The 18,824-nt window shown below is 44.5% G+C and overlaps 1 protein-coding gene across 1 annotated transcript in view; it reads right to left on the bottom strand.

Moving 5' to 3' along the window:
- The window catches only part of CYFIP2 (cytoplasmic FMR1 interacting protein 2), a 134,155-nt gene that overhangs the window by 68,979 nt on the left and 46,352 nt on the right, over positions 1-18,824 (bottom strand). The window contains exons 14-20 of the mRNA XM_060093720.1: positions 13,382-13,548; positions 12,474-12,621; positions 9,085-9,238; positions 7,735-7,891; positions 7,108-7,204; positions 3,857-3,933; positions 1,035-1,143 (exon numbers count right to left, since the gene is read on the bottom strand). Coding sequence (XP_059949703.1) covers positions 1,035-1,143; positions 3,857-3,933; positions 7,108-7,204; positions 7,735-7,891; positions 9,085-9,238; positions 12,474-12,621; positions 13,382-13,548 — 909 coding nt within the window. The remainder of the gene's footprint in view (positions 1-1,034; positions 1,144-3,856; positions 3,934-7,107; positions 7,205-7,734; positions 7,892-9,084; positions 9,239-12,473; positions 12,622-13,381; positions 13,549-18,824) is intronic.

Genomic DNA, 18,824 nt, shown 5'->3' with positions numbered 1-18,824 from the left:
AAATATAGCTTAGGATAATTTCCACTGGGGTACACGTGGGCATTACTGCAGATGGTACATACATAGCAATAAACATTTATTGAGTATCTGTTGTGTGCACTGCACTTTGCTAGGTGCCCAAGGATTATTCTCAACTGTTTTATTTTTTTCTGCTTCCCTTTTGGGAGAGATTTTCCACCAACTGACTAAGGCTCCTTAGAGCACACACAGAGCCCTCAGGTTTAATGTCCTGTGACTAATTCTAGCTGCACTGGTAACTGACAGCTGTAATCTTCTGAGAGGCTGAAGGAAAAACTCTCTTTGAGCCCTTACTGTTGGCAGAGGTGAAAATGTTTTTTTCCTCTTATGATTCTCCATTTCTCTTAGATTTCTCAGAGCAATGGGAATATCCAGGGTTTCCAGGGTAAATCCTCTCCTCTTTATCCAGGGCATCTTCTCAGTCTCAGCCCTGCTTCCCTTCACCCAAGTCTTCTCCACAAACACGTGAACCACCGGATAAGCACACAGAGGTCACAGCATGAAGGCCATTTCAACACTATGTGGCTGACAGCAGGGCTTGGGAGTAGGATGCAAGGTCTGCTGGAGCATCTCTTATTTTTGTCTGCCAGGCTCACATGAACATCTTTAAGCAGGGATATGTTTCTAGCTCCTGGCAGGATTTCCTCTACATCCGGGGTCAAATGTTAACAGAGACTAACTCCATAACAACAAACCATAATGGGCCCTGTTCAGGGGTAGATTTACCCATTTCTGAACATTAGTCCCGACTGAAGGAGGTGGGCTGCAGCTTATGATGGGAGGACAAAGGTGGCCACTACTCATCAGAGGTGAATGGCAGCTGGGCTGAGAAGCCTAGAACTTGAACCAAAGGAAGCCCAATGCCTCTTGACTGTAAGATTCTGAGGGGGTGTTATATCCATGGTCGGCAGCCCATGCGGGGCAATACCCAGGGGAGACGGTAAGCAGTCCTGATTTCCAATCTCTAGGCTAACGTCACAGTTCCTCTCTCCTGCCCATTCCACCTGTCACCATACCTGGACGTGTCTCTGCTTCAACAGCGTTTCGTAGCGGTTGGATGGTGGGTATGGAATGATGACTCCATAATTCTTACATTCAGCCCTAAAACGTTTATCCAACAGGACACTGGAAGGGATAAAAGTGAAATAAGGCCAGTAAACATGACGGTGAATGGTGATCAATCACCGAGCCATGTGTATTTCAAACCACAGGATCTACTCATGACGTGCTATCTAATATATTTTAAATATTTTTTTCTGATCTAGAGCAAAGTTCTTCTAATTTTTTTCAGCCCAAAAAGCTCAATATGTGAAATAGAATTTCCACGTTAAAGACACGCAACACAGAAGTTGAGATACTTTCTTGCTTTTATTCATTCACCATAAAAGCAATTGAGTCCCTGCTTAGTATATCCCAGGAAACATTCTAGGTACCAAGGATACAAAGTTCTTGTCCTTATGGAGCTTATGTTCTAGTAAAGAGAGACTGATAGTAAATAAATAGGCAGAGGAATAAAATAATTTCAGATAACAGTAAATACCTGCATAGTATTTACTATTCACCAGGCATACACGTACATGCAGAGAGTCATTTTTAATCTCACAACAATCCTATGAATTAGATGTTCTATTATGATCCTTTACACTGAGCCAGGGATTGCAGGGTAATAAGTGCTCTGAAAATAATAAAACAGGATCATTTGGTGTTAGGAGGTCAGGGAAAGCCTCTCTAAAGAGGTTCTGTTGGACAGAGACCTAAATGCTAAAAATGGAAAGATCTGGGGGAAGAATCTTTCAGGCATGATTAGCTTGGTACGTTGAGAAAAAGGAAAAATGGTCAGTGTAGATAAGGGGCAGGAGAGTATGGTGCAAAAATGAATTTATAAAGGTAGTCTAGGGGCCAGACCATGTGGGACGATATAAGCCACAGTAAGGAGGTTAGATGTTTTCTAGATGTAATTGAAGCCACGGAAAGTTTTTAAGCAGGAAAGTGACATCATCTAAATCTACACTGTCCAATACATTAGCCACCCACCAGGTGAGCCTACTGAGCACCTGAAACGTGGTAGGTCCAAGCTGAGATGTGCTATTAGCATAAAATACACACAAGATGTTGAAGACTTAGGAAAAAAACATGGAAAACTATTTCCTTAATAACTTTTTATTGGTTACATGTTAAAATTATAATATTTTAGATATAATGAATTATATAAAATATAGTATTAAATTAATTTTTAAAATATGGCTACTAAAACATTTACAATTACATCTGTGACCCAACATTGGTGATTGCATTATATTTCTGATGGACAGCAATGATCTAGACCACTCCGTCCCTCCTGTGCTCTCTGACTCTCCCAACTTCTCGCTATCTCCCCCAACTTCCTGTATCTTTGACAAACCACAGATCTTATAAGGAGGGATATAGATTAAGATTCCTACTTCAGATAAGGAGATTTTGTAAATTAAATATATAGAGGACCCAGGGTTTGACAAGTCTAAGTTTGTTTACACAGACAATGGACCAGCATATTTGAAAAGTATCTTAGAGAAGCTGGAAGCCCAGCTCACTGTTAGAACCCCATGCAATTCAATCCAGACACTTGTGAAGTGACTCCTTTGTGAAAGGCTGTGTTCTCTGCGCTTTCCCTGAAACCCTATGCATATGCTTTCTATAGTTTACATCCTTAAGAGCCATTCACTTCATTTAATGCATTCTGTGTTAACAGACACTTGTGCATCTGTATACCACCTCCTGTCTGAAATACATCAGAACAACTCAAGTTGTTGAGAGCAAAACAAAGCAAATTTTTATTGTAGGGAGAAAAAGTAACAATCCTTGAAATTACTGGTTGGTACATTTGGATTTCCAGTAAAAAGGGAAATATCTCTATCCCTATCTATCTATCTATCTATCTATGTAGGCAGGGGTTTTTTGACCAGTACTATTATGGGTTCCTCAAACCCAGGAATTCTCAGGGGTCTAAATCAACCCATACTGACAATACCAATGAGCCTGTAAAACTTGACATGCCCAGACCTCTCCTCTTCCTTGGCCTTCTGTCTGGCCTTCATACTCCCATTCTTGCTCACCTCCAATCCGTTCTCTACAGTTTAATGTTTTTAAAAGATCAAACTTCTAAAAATAAAAATCAAACTGGGTCACTGTCATACTTTGGAAACTATCCTGTGGTGTTCCACTTCTCCTAGGACAAATGCCTACAAGGCTGCAAGACCTGGGCCCTGCCTACCTACCCAGCTTTACCATGCAGCCTGCCCACTCTGTGGTCTGTGAATGAGACATTTACGTGTACTAATTCACATTAATCCTCTCAACAGCCCTACAAAGTACAAGTAGGCATGCTCTTCATCTTATGCTTCTGCCACAGGGACTCTGCACAAGTAGTTTGCTTTGCCTGCAATTTCTAGCCCTACTCTTCACCCAGTTTTACTTAATCAAGTCCTATCAACTTCAGATGTGAACTCAAATGTTACTTTCTCAGGATAGCCCTTCCAGTTACTCACCACAAAGACTAGTTCAGGTTTAACTGTCATATATTCCCATTAGCTTGTCCTTCATAGGAACCTCCCTTGCCACTGTTCATTCAGTAGTTTTTAGTAACGTCTGTTTTCCTCACTAGACTGCAAGCTCCATGAGATCTAGCACCACATCTGCCTATTTTCCTTTCTCCTACATTCTAGCACCAAATCCAGGCCCACGGAATCACTCAGATTTCCTTAGGTCCTAAAGGAGAAGGGAAGTTTTGCAACAGAGAACCTTGCCTTCCAGGTGGCAATCTTAGGAAGCTCTGCTGCACATATCCCTGGGGCTCTCATACCTGCCAGCCATTGCTTTGTAGTAAGCAAAGATCTGGTCCGCCAGCTTGTAGACAAACTGATCAAAACACAGGTTCACCTGGTGAAGAAGAAGCAGGAAATGTCAATGGTGTCTGTCCGGCTTTATTAGAGAAATTTCAGCAACTGAAGGGGGCAGTGGTGCAGGACTGCCTGAAGTGTGAGGTGAATTAAGATGCTTTGCAGGAAAAAAAAAAGAAGATTCTGTGGCCAACTAAGTTTGGGAAGTCTGGTCCCTTGCTCTCAAGGTCCTCAACCAGGCACAAAGAAAGCAAAATTCAAAAAGCTGTTGAGGAACCACTGTCCCCACTGCTCCCCTCCTGGCTGTTACAAGGTGCCTGCCCAGGGGGAATGCCACAGATAGGGCTTCACATCCTGTAATTACACATATCAGTCCCCTCATCTCTCCCGATAGAATTTCTTGTCTTTTCCTTTTATTTTAACTTGCTTTGCAAATGAAGAAGTTGATGGTCATTAAAAATGTAAAAACCTCTTTTTAAAATCAGTTTGCTTAAAAATCTTTGGTTTTTAATGAATAAGAGACCGTCTTGCCTTTTCAGTGTTTCATCATGTCAGTGGCAGAATGTGATGCTGAGGTGAGAAGAAAGTTCACAGCAAACATAGAGGATTGAAAGCAAATCCTCCAATGATGGCAAGAGCAGGGAACGGCCAAAGGTGGGGCGTTAAGGAGATGGGCTCTGATAGTAGCAGGGTAACAGTATCACTTCAAAGGAAATAGACTGTATTTAGGTGATTAATCTTCAATCCTTTTTGCACCAAACTCCCAGTTCCATAAGGTTAACTCTTTATTCAAAGAGCTTTCGTATCTTTTATTTTACATATTAAATGTTATTCTGAACATAAAAACACAGTGCTGTGTGCAGTGTTGTCCTCATATGCAGGTAACCAAGGCCTCTGCCCTGGAGTCTGAGCTTCAAGGATCCCTAAGGGGGCCTCCTTCAGGCAAAGGACCTGTAGTGCCCCCCTTCGATAACCAGCTTTGAATATTCTTGCCCAAATAGCCCAAGTGCCTTCCAGGCCCTGTGTGCTCTTTTCCTTGGGTTCTTCCCTGAGGATGGACTGCACTGCAGGTGTGTGCACCCCTAGGGCCTGGGGTTGGCCAAGGGGCCATCGTTTTGGGGCACGGGAGGGAGACAAAGCTTGGGTATCCACACATAGGCCCATCCTGGTTCAGAACAGAGTCTGAAGATGGGAAGAGAAAGGGGGGCAGGCCATGAGCTCGGGGTCTCAATCTATACTTCTGCTCCATGGCCTCCAGTGTTATCCAGGGCTTGTCTGTGTGCTTTCTTTACATTCATTCATTCATTCATTTTAAAATTTATTTTTGCAGTACACGGGCCTCTCACTGTTGTGGCCTCTCCCATTGCAGAGCACAGGCTCCAGATGTGCAGGCTCAGCAGCCATGGCTCACGGGCCCAGCCACTCCGCGGCACGTGGGATCCTCCCGGACTGGGGCACGAACCCGTGTCCCCTGCATCGGCAGGCGGACTCTCAACCACTGCGCCACCAGGGAGGCCCCTACATTTATTTTTTAAATGTCACTTGGACATATGACACTCTAGATATTTTGTTTTCAACCTGTTGGAGAACATGACTATCTAAAATCTTATTGGAAAATGGACCTGTCCAAGCTGCGATGCAACCAATTAACTTGTCTACTGGAATCTTTCTTTCCAAGTTTGTGTACTGCTCAGGAGACAAACAGGATAGATTTGCACTGGGGTCCATCAAGGTTTTCAACTCCCATAGCAACTGGAAGATTTAGAAAGAAAACAGCATCTCTACTAGATTTTCTTTGAAATACATAAACTTTCAAACTAATTTGGTGGTAATGCTTGTCCTAAAACACATCTTTCCTTTACAAATAAGAATGCCTTATATTTGTGTGACAATTGACCTCATTCTACGTTTATATAATCCCGTGTACTTAGGTGGAGCAGAGACTCTCATTCCAATTTCCAGATGACAAAATTGAGATATTTCATAGTCCTTAGTGCTCCTGACCCCCTGTTTCTGGTCCTTGCTGGCCCATGGTAGGACTGCACTTCCTCGCTCCTCTTTGAAAGGAGGCACTGCCATGAGACTTGCTTTGACCAATGACATGTGTTACTTCCAGGTGGAAGCTTTAAGTATCAGAGTATGATTCACCCTGACACGTCCCCCTGCCATGGCAACTAGTGAATATCCCAGATGGGTTCCAGATTAAAGACTACATAGAACAGAGCCCCCAGCCAACATGCAATGGAGAAATGAACCTTTGGTCCCAAGCTACTAAGAATGTATGATTGTCTGTAACTGCAACATATCCAGCCTTTCCTGACGATTTCAGAAATAAAGCCATTGAGCGACTATTCAACAGCTTCATAGGTGAGAGGATGGCTATTTCCATCCTACCAGTACTAGAATGAGACTCTGTAAGCTGTGTGATGTGGGGGTAATGATACCTGAACACTCTAAGATTTATTATGTGAAAAATGGACAGTAGCACACACTTCTTAAATTACTGTAAAGATTATTTAAAATGTCCATAAAGTGCTTAGAACTATACCTGGCAAATGGTAAACATATAATAATTGATAGGTAGCATTACTGTTATTATTATTAGCCAATTAATCCAACTGTAAAAGACCCATTAGAAATTAATTTTACCCATGCAGTTCTAACATTTGCCATCCCTAAACATCTGAAAAAGAAAGACTATCATCCTGTTCTAGGTCCCTTTTGATGATCATGATGTTTATAAAGATCAGTCTCCAAAGCAAGTCACTGATCTCCCATGCTATGGTCTGAATGTTTGTGTCCCCCCAAAATTCATGTGTTTTAATCCTAACCCCCAAAGGTGATGGAATTAGGAGATGGGACCTTTGGGAGGTGATGAGGTCATGAGGATGGAGCCTTCATAAATGGGATCAGTGCTCTTATAAAAGAGACCCAGAGAGCTCCCTGGCCCCGTCCACCATATAAGGACATGGCAAGAAGTCTGGGACCCAGAAGAGGGCCCTCCCCTGACCAGGTTGGCACACTGATCTCAGACTTCTAGCCTCCAGAACTGTGAGAAATACATTTCTGTTGTTTATAAGCCCTGCAGTCTGTGGTATTTCATTATAGCAGCCCAAGTGGACTAAGACACCCCACTTTGTGCCCAGCTAGAGATCTGAAAAGTCCAGACTCTTGGAACACAATTATAAGAACAAAAGGAGAAGCAATCACTTGCCTCAGCTTCGATCTCATCGTACAGGAACTGCTTTTTAAACTTAGTCAGAGCATAGTAGGCGCTGTCGTTGTACAGATCCAAAGGGTAGAGGACGTATCTGAAGAGGGAAAAACAACGGCCAGTAGCTCACTAATGATCTCTCTTAAGGCAGGCAGATTTAAACTTGCTTAGGAAATATGAACAGTTGGATGAACAAATTCAGAGTTAGGAAAAAGAGACCCTTTCAGGGTCTAGGATGTTTCCAGCCTCCACTTAGGAATGACTTACTTTACTGTCTGCCCACAGAAATCAAAGTCCATGATGTTAATAAACACAAGGCCTGAAAAAAATTAGTCTGGGACTAAAAGAAATCTGGTGGCCGTTAAGGCCATTAGCTTCCCTATCCCCAGAGATGATAATTTTCCCACCGTGGCTGTTATGAGACTGACAAAGTCTGGGAAGGGCGGATGGGCTGGTAGATTTCTGAACCTTTCTGCAAGGCTGAGTCACATCTGGTGGTGACTTGATCCTGGGTGGAGCACACTGCCTCATCTGGAAAGTTCTGGAAAGAACAGGGCTCGCTGGCTGGCAAACTGCCCTCTACCTGCACCTCGGGAACCTCCTTGCTGGCCCAACCCTGCCTCTTACTCCATCATGGAAGGTTCTTTGGTTTCCAGGATATGGTCTGTTAGAATCCAGGGCATGGACATCTCAATAGGGAACTGGATTCGCCGGCCCATGGTCAACTCCAGGAAGAATTCTCGGAACCAGAGCTGGGAGAGGTCGCAACACTGCTGCAGGGCTTCTGGAAGCATAAGGGAGAGAGCCTTGGGTTACACATCGGAAGCACCCGAAGATCTTAGTTCTTACTGGGTTTTTTTAAACTTTTATTCTTCTTTCATTGTGCTAGGTACAGAGCAGGTACTCACGAATATGACTCGATCAGCAGACCCTGCTCTCCTGTACCTGAAGGCCAGCCTAACATCTATTTAGAAGACAGTGTTTGGGGAATTCCCTGGTGGTCCAGTGGTTAGGATCCCATGCTTTCACTGCCAAGGGTGTGGGTTCAATCCCTGGTCGGAGAACTAAGATCCTGCAAGCTGCGCATTGTGGCCAAAAAAAAAAAAAAAAAAAGATAGTGTTTGCTCACCCAGCAGAGAGAGAGAGAGAGAGAGAGAGTGTGTGTGTGTGTGTGTCTGTGTCTCTGTGTGTCTCTGTGTGTGTGTGTCTGTGTGTGTGTGTGTGGCGGGGGGCAGTGATATTTTATAGCTTTAGATGCCCCTACAATTTCCACTGTGTCCTTACAAAGCCATCCTGAAAACATGCTATCTAAGTGTCAAAGTGTGCTTGCTATAAGTGTCAAGACAGATCCACGGGTGCCCGCTTTTAACTGGACTGCAGCCATGACCATTGCTTGTGATAATTATGGATCCCTTACAGAGGCCTTGAAGACCCTTCCTAGGCTGCTCCCTATGGACAAGTTTGGGCTGTTTAAGATCACTCTTTTCAATACCAACAGACACATCACCCCTCCCAGGACTCTGGGATGCTGCTCTCCCTCCACTCCGCACCTCTGTTCCACCTGCACATGCATCCCACCAACAGGAGAGGTGGAGCGGGGGACTTGTGATCCAGGTGCAGTCCAGGAGCCTCCTTTGCTAGGAGCAACGGGCACTAATCAGCTCAGCGCTGTTGCTTAAAAACAAAAGGCTGATCTGGTCCCTGCATGTGTCTGAGGGTGTCACCTGTTTGTGATCCCACTTTACTGGGAACTTCATAACCAATTAGCTACAAATATCTACCAGATTTAGCTGAGACAGAATAGCTGAACTGAGCCTGGCCTTTCCCAGAGTCTACTGGAAAGCGTGCCTTTTTTCTTTGGTGGCAAAATGTGCCCCTTTGGGTAGATGATCACATCTCTTTGCAACTTCTGGCCCGACAGCCTTAGACGGTCTAGTTCCTGGGAGCCCTCCCCCTGCCCCCGACAGGGCGGCTCACCACTGATGTTGAGCAGGTGGGTGAAGAAGAAGGACTGCTTGTGGAAGTCCTCTATGGCGAGGACGATGGGTCCATCCAGGCTGCTCCGCAGGGTCTTCTTGGAGCCACTTTTGTCTGCGATGAGCGATTCAAGCATGGTCCGCACCATGTACAGCTTGAAAAAGAAAGGAAGATGGGAAGGTCAGGGGCTGGCCCTCCATCCAAGGGAAAAGGTTGCTTTGTGCTGTGTTTCTATTCTTTTTTTCTGAAGATATCTGCCCTTAAAAAGCACTGTCTTAAGGAAGCACCAGTTTAGGGTTGGAGAAGTCAACTTGGAATGTGTAACCTTCAAGAGGGAGACTGGCCAGCCTGGCAGGATGTTCTGCCTGGGGCAGGCGGCCTCCCGGGTAGGAGGACCTGGTAATACCAGGTCTTTCAAGGCCCAGGGTCCTGCCTGCTCTGCTTGGCCCAGGGCGTGGGCATCAGAGGAGAACCTCATTCCACGTCACCCTGGAGTCGCTCCCTGCTTTACTGGACAGCCACGGTGGCACCAGGGGTGGAGCACTGGACTCAGAGTCAAAAGAATGGGGTTCAAGGCTAGGTACGCCCTGACTTGCTGTGTGACCTTGGGCAACAAAGTCCCACTCTGGGCTTCAGTTTTCTTGTCTGCTAACGTGAGGAGGTTGCACCAGATGCTTTCTCCAACCAGTCCCTTTCAGCCCTGACATTCCAAGGAACTGTGAAATGGGGTAGGATCAGAGCAAGCCCCCCACCACCTCAGGTTTCTGACCCTCAAGACTGAGGGACAGCGCCTCTGCAGGCATCAGCTGCATGGTACAGCTTGCCGAAATGCTGGGTGGAAAGCAGGTGAAGATCGGTACTTACACAGGAGGCCTACTAGACAATTAACTCCTGCTTACAGAGGGCCTTAAGTGCAAAGGGCGCAAGTGCTAATCTACATCTTTCCACATCACGTGTCTTTGAATCTTAGGGCTGGAAGGGGCCGTGAGCAGCCAGGCTAGTCCATTCCTGCTGCCTCCTGGGGAAGGGTACCCAACCAACCCAGCCAGGCGGTGTTATACCAGGGATCGGCAGCCTCTTCGGCCCTGTGTGCCACCAGTGGGGTGAAACAAAGCCCGCGGGGACCACTGGCAGGCCTAAGACATAGATAGGAGAGAGGAGGAGGGAATGGGAGGGCAGGAGAGACAGGGAAGAGGGAGAGAGAGAAGAGAGAGAGAGAGAGAGAAAAGCAAGAGGTATTGTATACGGTGGGAAAGCCGCCACGACTGCTAGAGGCCACCTGCCGACCACCTCTGAGATGCTCCAACCTCCCTCTGCCACCACGTCCATGCTGGCCGCCTCTGATCTTCTCTAGGACCACACCCACCATGCGCCTGGCCTGGGCTGGGCAGCACGGCCACAGAAAGCAGTGGCACGCCGTCCCTGGCACAGCACTTTCCTTTGTGGTGAAGGAACTACGGGGCTGCTGGTTTATCAGGCAGCCCATCCTCTGCAATCCTGTCGGTGGGCACGGCTGACCATCCCTAAGACTCGAGAGGCACTGCTCTAATGACGGCCTTTGGAGTCCTCCAAGAGAGGAGTCTTCAATCCAGTCTGTGCGGGCGCCGACTGATTTGTACCAAATTCTAACTATTTGAAAATCCATTTCATCCCTAAGAGGGGAAAGGTTTTCCCCACCTACTTTTATTAAACAAAGCATTTAATTCACCAGAACAGTCACCTCCCAGCTCTGCCAGATGCCATGTCTACTGTGCTCCCAAGGCCCTAACAGAGCCCCAGGGTGGGAGTCAGGAGACCTGGTTCTCGTCCCACCTCCATCTAAACTCACCTTGTGACTTGGACAAGTCACTTCCCCTCTCTGGACCTCAGTTTCCCCATCTGCAAAATAGGGGGAGGAACTAGTTTGGGACTAGTTTGTCTCTAAGGGCTCTTCCAAGCTGACTGTCTAGGAGTCTATCAAGTATGTCTGGGCCACGCTAACATGACTTGGGGGTGTCGGGGGGGCCCGTTGGTGACACTCCCTCTCATATTATCTTTATAAATGCTCCGTTCTCCCTCCCTGCCCTCCACCCCTCTCTCATTCTCTGCCTGTTGGCCCCCTTTTGCGACCTCCTCCTTTCCAGTTTCTCTTTTGCCTCGCCCGGAAGCAAAGCCCAGAAGCCCTGCTCAGCCCCTCCAGGCCATTCTGGACTGGAAAGGTCTCTGGCCCTTGGCATGACACAGAACCGTCTGTAGAAGCTTCCTTGAGAAGTTCCACGTCTCTCGAGCAGGCAAGATAAGTGCAAAGGGATCTGTGGGCTGCGGGCCAAGGGAAGCTACGATGCCAGTGCTGAGAACCCAACTCACCCCGGTGCCGCCTCCCTGCCCCCACCCCGTGCCCAGACACAGACACACATACAGTGAGAAGCGTCAGGGGTGGGCCTCAGATGGCTCATCTCAGATGATTCAAGGTATCAGGATTTCAGAGATGAGAGAGGTTTAAAGGTCATGTGAAGCAGGAGTTCCCAGCCTGGGGTTTTGGGGGCCTGTAAGACCTTTAAAAGCTGTAATGGGTCCATATGCTTTTTTTCAATACCTCAAAAAGCCTACCAGAAACTATTTGTCCTTAAGTAGGGGGCAAGGATTTAACTGAGATGCCTAGGTTCTTTACTTTTTTTTCTGTAATTCTAACGACTACTTTGGATAAGCCATAGACAACCTCTCGTTGTTGAAAAAGCTCCGGTTGGCAACTCTGAATATCTCTGATTATTAGACTTTCTCTAAGTGGTTGAGGGCTTTGGATACTTGTGATTTTCGGGGTCGGGGGGCAGGTACGGGGAATAACAAGAGCGGTGTTTTGTCAGTAACGTGATCTCATCCAAAGTTTTCATTTAACCGAGAAGATAACCAGAGCTCAGAGAGGTCAAGGCACTTATCCAAGATCCCACAGCAAGTCAGAGGCAGAACTTGGGAATTCCCAAGCTAGGACATCACTACAAGGGGAAGCGGGGGTCAGCGTTCATTAAACAGGGACAGGATAGATGCATACAGATTCCACTTTAAACCTCTCCTATACTTTGGAACCTGTACTTCATAGGGCTAGGATAGCCAGTCCTGCTATTACCCCCATTTGCCAGATTAGACAACTGAGGCACAAAGAGATCTGTGTAACGTGCCCGAGGTCACACAGGTATCTAGGACTAGAATCCAGGTCTCCTGAATCTTAAGTCAGTGGTCCTCCCTCTTATAACAAAACAAGATGGCAGAATAAGACTAGAGCAGCCGCTTGACCCTGCCCCTCCTGCCTGAGGACCCCCAGCCCCACTGCCCCATGGTCCAGCCAGGATGACCTACCATAGCCTGGCTGGCCTCTGAGTCAGCAGAGCTGGCCTGTGCCTGGAGCTGCTTACCTGTGTGCTGGAGGGCCCCACGGCACGCCGGGGCACCTTGATGTCAAATCCACCTTTGGGGTCCTTCTCCCCTCTCAAGCACGGGTCATTGGGGGGCTCTCGGCCTCCCTCCCAGTCACAGATGGTTTTCCGAATTGCCTGTAGGACACTGGAGAAGGAAGAACTGGGATTCAGACCAGCTGGAAAGAGGCACTGCGAGCCTGCTTCTAGAGTCCATGGTGTTCCAGGACCACGTGCCTTAGAACTCCTGGCACGCTTGTGAAACATCCTCACTCCAGGGCCCCATCCGCAGGGTTGCTGGCTTCACAGATTTGAGGTGCAGTCCAGAAGTCTGCATTTTACAAGTGCCCCAGTGATGCTGATGCCCACTGGCTGTCTGAGAACTCAGCTCTGAGGCCACACAGTGGGAGAGAACCTGAGTGAAGGATGGCTATTTTTCTTTTTTGCTTATAGGACAGTTTCATTAGTCCATTTAAATCTCTGTAATATTTAAAACTTGAATAATAGCTTATATGTGTTGCACACTTACTCCGTGCTACTGTGTGCTTAGGTCTATACATGTATTATCTCATTTCATCATCCCAACAGCCTGTGGAGTAGGTACCATCATCATCCACAGTTTACAAATGAGGGAAACTGAGGTGTAGAGAAGGTAAGTAACATGACTAAGTTCACACAGCTAGACAGTGGTGGATATGGGCTCCAAACCCAGAGATGGAGGCTTAATTCATCCCAAATGTCCAGTCTCCTAAAAGGGCCTCATAGGACTTGCTGGAACTCACTGGAAGGTCCGTTTGGGTTCAGACACTTCCCTGGAAGCTGACTGAGCTGGGAACGTCCTCTCTGGCTTGCACCCAGCAACCCCGATTTTGGATGTGCCCCCTGGAAAAGGCTGTCTGAAGACCCACCTGATGAGGACATTCTTCTTCTTCCGCACTGCCTGCCTGAGGGGTTCACGCAGGGTCACCTGGGCAAAGTCCTGCAGGGCTGCGTAGATGGTGTTCCTGATGGCCTGGTTGAAGACGCTCTCCATCCTGCCCATGAGCACCTGCAGGCCTTTGATCATGGCGATCACCTGGCCAGGCACAGATCGAGGTCAGGCTCACTGTGCCTTGGCATACCCATCTGTCCGGTACCCTCACCACGTCTCCGTGGGGGTGCTGGAGGAGACATCCTGAAGCATGAGGCCAGTGAGTGCTCCTCAGAGTGTCAGTTCACGGCTGGGTGGCAATGTGTGCCAGAAGAGAAATCAGCACTCCGCTTCCCTTATCAAGGAAGTACTACTACAAAGCAAAGATGTCAGCCACACGCTGCGCGTGTGATTCACCATCAGCTGATTTTCATTCTGGCACCAGCTCCCCATCTTGACTCTGACTGGTGACAATTCGCAGCTGGTCCATGCACCATGTTTTGAGTAGCACTCTGACTTTGAGAGGTCTCTCCACATACCGTGTACCCACAGACAATATCAAATAGAACTTCTTTCTATAGAATTTTTACAATCTTTGCTTTTGAAATGATTTGGCCAGTTGCTGCTTGAGTCCATAAAATAGGATTCCTGTAGAAGTCTTGTGGGGAAAGGCTTCTGCCCTTCTATTTACCTCCTCCATAGCCCCTTAACTCACTTATCTGTCTACAGAGGTGGGGAGACAGGTGACTATGATGCGTGTAGCATCACTTTGACCTTGGCGCTCACTTGGGATCTGTCTGCCTGTGGGGTGTGTCCTCTCCTCTGGGTGCCTGTCTTGTCCTTGCGGTAGTCACCCCTCCCCATCCCGAGGATGGGAGGTGTATATTTATGCAGCTGCTTTGCCTGTTTCCCAGTGGGAAGTTTCATGGGATGGGGGAGGAATAGGAAGCCTTGTGTGGCCTTGAGTGAAGTCACATTCTCTGGTCCAGCTTTACCAAACCTGATCCTTTGGCCCCCGTCAGCCTCAAGTGCAAACTTCTAGATTAGCTCAGAATTCAGAGGGGAGGGAGATCAGCTCGGTGTTTTGTGACCACCTAGAGGGGTCGGATAGGGAGGGTGGGAGGGAGACGCAAGAGGGAGGGGATATGGGGATATAAGTATACGTATAGCTGATTCACTTTGTTATAAAGCAGAAACTAACACACCATTGTAAAGCAATTATACTCCAATAAGGATGTTAAAAAAAAAAAAGAATTCAGAGGGGAAAGCCTCTCAAATCAGCCTCCTGACAACTGGCACACTTGTCACACCCCTCATGACATGGTCCATTTCCTCCCTTTGCACCAGACTGTAAGCACTGCAGGGGTGAGGCTTGGCATGCTGTGTAGGCTCCATCCCTGGGGCCCGGGGCCCTGGTGGGCCCTCAAGAGATTTTTCTTGAAAAGCAATGAGTAAATGAATCAATGAGCTTAGATTCTAAGCCTTTATGTTCCTCCAAACTGTAAATGAAGAAATAGAACATTCGAGGCAGGAGAAATAGTGAGAATAGTTCAGAAGGTAAGAATTTTCACTAGAACCAATTGTCTAATGGTTTTGCTGAAGAGAACCTTTATAGTGCAGAAATAATGAGAGAGAAGCTCTAAAGGAATGTTAATTCATAAAAGAATCTGGGCTCCTGGCTGGCAATGAAACTAGGAAATAAGGGACAAAGGAAGGACAAAATAATGAAGATTTTTCAGAATAACTCCAAACACAGAATAGTATGCAGATCTGTTAGACCTAAGGGAAAATCTTTGCAACTTTGGGCTAGGCAGAGATTTCTTAGCTAGAACACAAAAAATCACAAACCACAGAATAATAAATAAGTTGAACTTCATCAAAATTAAAAACAGGTGCTCTTTAGAAGGCACCCCTAAGAAAATGAAAAGACAAAGTCACCGATTAGAAAAAATATTTGCAATGTATTTGTGAATAAGGACTTGTATCTAGAATATATAAAGATTCTCACAATTTAACAGTAAGAAGATGGAAAGCTAATTTTAAAAAATGGGCAAAAGATTTCAATAGACAACACTTTACAAAGGAAGATGTATGAATAGCCAATAAGCACATGAAAAGATGCTCAATATCATTAATCTTCAGGGAAATGTAAATTGAAACCACAATGAGATGTACTAAATATCCATTAGAATGGCTAAAATTAATAAGACTGACAGCACAAGAACTGTGAGGGTGTGTGCAAAAGAACACTCATATATAATTGGTGGGAATATAAAATGGTACACCCGCTTTGGAAAACTGTTTGGCAGTTTCTTAAAAAGTTAAACATACACCTCCAATATGACCATTCCAAGAGAAATAAAAACCTATGTCTACACAAACACTTATACGCAAATATTTAAAGCAACTTTGCTTACATTGGCCAAAAGCTGGAAATGGCCCAATGTTTATCAACAATTGAATAGATACACAAATTGTAGAATAGCCACACAATGGAAAAATACTCAGCAATGAAACGAAACAAACTATTGATACAAAAAACAATGTGGATGAGTCTCAAAATTATTATGCTGAGTGAAAAAGCCACACACACAAAATACATACTATATGATTCCACTTAAATAAAATTCTAGAAAATGAAAACAAATCTATGGTGGCAAAAAATGTGATTGTTTAGGGTCAAGGATAGAGGGAAGAATGGATTGCAAATGGCATAAGAAGTCTTAAAGGGAGATGAAAATGTTCTGCATCTTGTGTTTTTGGTTTCACAGGTGTATATACAACTGTCAAAACTTTGTGAATTATACACTTTAAATGGATGCAGTTTACCAAATGTAAATTATACCTCAGTAAAGCTGATGAAAAAAAACAATAATATTCTTGTGGAGATAGCACATTCACGACACAAGAGTCGGGTGCAGTTAAAAAAAAAGAAACATTTAGAGAACAAGATGGAGCTTTTGGACATTTAAAATATTATAGGCAAAATAAAAAATACTAACAGAGTTGAAAACTGAAATTAAGGAAACATCTCATAAAGCAGAACAAAAATAAGTGATATGCAATAAGATAGAAAAGATAGGAAAATTAGACACTAACTCCTGGGCATCCAACATCTGACAGATAGAAAACCCAGAAAGACAGAACAGAGAAAACAGAGAGGAGGAAATTATCAAAATTAAAATTCAAGAAAATTTCCCAGACCTACAGAACTTGTATTTCCACACTGCAATGGCCTATTTAGTGTCCCAAACAATGAATGCAAAAGGCCCTTATCATGATGCCTTACAGAGAAACTTCAGAAAAACTGTGATAGAGATAGACTATAAAATTCTACAGATGAAAACGAAAGAATAAAGTTAGACTCACATTTCCTAATTTCAAAACTTACTACAAAGTTACAGTAATCAAAATGGTATGGTAGTGGCATATAGAAAGACATATAGATCAATGAAAGAGATCTGAAAGCCCAGAAATAAACCCTTACATTTATAGTCAATTGATTTTTGACAAGAGTACCAAGACAATTCAATGGAGAAAGAATACTCTTTCCAACAACTGGTGCTGGGACAACTGGACATCCGCATGCAAAAGAATGAAGTTGGACCCCTACTCACACCATATACAAAAATTAACTCAAAATGACCAAAGACCTAAATGTAAGAATTGAAACTATAAAAATCTCAGAAGGGGCTTCCCTGGTGGCGCAGTGGTTGACAGTCCGCCTGCCGATGCAGGGGACACGGGTTCGTGCCCCGGTCCAGGAGGATCCCACATGCCGCGGAGCGGCTGGGCCCGTGAGCCATGGCCGCTGAGCCTGAGCGTCCAGAGCCTGTGCTCTGCAACAGGAGAGGCCACAACAGTGAGAGGCCCATGTACCACAAAAAAAAAAAGAAAAGAAAAAATCTCAGAAGAAAACATAGGAGTAAATCTTTGAGAACTTGGATTAGGCAATGGTTTCTTAGATATGACACTAAAAGCACAAGCGACAAAAGAAAAAATAAATTGAACTTCATCAAAATTGAAAACTTTTGTGCTTCAAAGGATACCAAATAGCAAGTAAAAAGACAATCCATGGAATGGAGGAAAATTTTTTCAAATTATATGTCTGATAAGGGACTCGTATCCAGAATATATAAAAACTCTTTCTTTTGGTGTTTGAATATTGATATATTTTTAAATATACCAGTTCTGGAAAACAAGATGCATGATAAAATTTTTTCCTCTTTTTCATCTTGGCTCATAAATTTGGCTGCATTTTAGAAAACAGTCCCTGTTTTCCTATTTTCCTGAATTAATTAGCTTTTTCTGATACAGAATATATAAAAATTCTTATACTTCAAAAATAAAAAGACAAATAACCTAAAATAAAATGGGCAAAGAATCTGAACAGACATTTCTCCAAAGAAGCTATGCAGATGGCCAATAAGCACATGAAAAGGTGCTCAATATCATTAGTTATTAGGGATATGCAAGTCAAAACCACCATGAGAAACTACTTCACAACTAGGATGGCTAAAATAAAACAGACCATAAGTGATGACAAGAATATGAAGAAATTGCAACTCTCGCACACTGCTGGTGAAAATGTAAAATGGTGCAGCTGCTTTGGCAAACAGTTTTACAGTTCCTCAAATTTTTAAACGTAGAGTCACCACGTGACCCAGTAATTCTGCTTCTAGGTATATACTCAAGAGAATGAAACATATTTCCACACAAATACGAATGTACATATCAGCATATTCATGATAGCCAAAAAGTTGAAACAACCCAAATTTGTGAATATATAAACAAATATGATACATTCATACAATGGAATATTATTCAATCATAAAGGAATGAAGTACTGATATATACTAGAACATGGATGAACCCTGAAAACATCATGTTAAGTGAAAGAAGCCAGTCACAAAGGATCACAGATTATATGGCTCCATTTAAATATAATCTCCAGAAGAGGCAAAACTATGCAGACAGAAAGTAGATTAGTGGTTGCCAGAGGCTGGTGGGGAAAGGGACGAATGGCAAATGACCACTAATGGGTATGGGTTTTTTTTGGGGGGATAACAAAAATGTTATAAAATTAGGCAGTGGTAATGGTTTCACAGCTCTGAATATACTAAAAATAAGTGTACACTTTAAAGGGTGAATTTTTTAATATATAAATTATATCTCAATAAAGCGATTATTAAAAAATTATACAGAGGAAAAAATAACAAGGAAACAGGGATTAGACTAGAATCCAACTTTTCAGCAGCAACACTAAAAGCTAGAAAACAATGGAATAATACCTTCAAAATTCTGGGAAAAAATTATTTACAATTTAAAATTCTCTAGCCACTCACTATAAGTGAATTTAGAAGTAAAACATTTTCCCCCATAATCCCTTTCTTAGAAAGCTTTGGAGGATATACTCCACCAATATAAAGAGAGAGTCAGCC

This window comes from Mesoplodon densirostris, chromosome 3, assembly GCF_025265405.1.
Source record: "Mesoplodon densirostris isolate mMesDen1 chromosome 3, mMesDen1 primary haplotype, whole genome shotgun sequence".
NCBI classification, from domain to species: Eukaryota; Metazoa; Chordata; class Mammalia; order Artiodactyla; family Ziphiidae; genus Mesoplodon; species Mesoplodon densirostris.
This window is presented reverse-complemented; position numbering and strand designations above follow the sequence as displayed.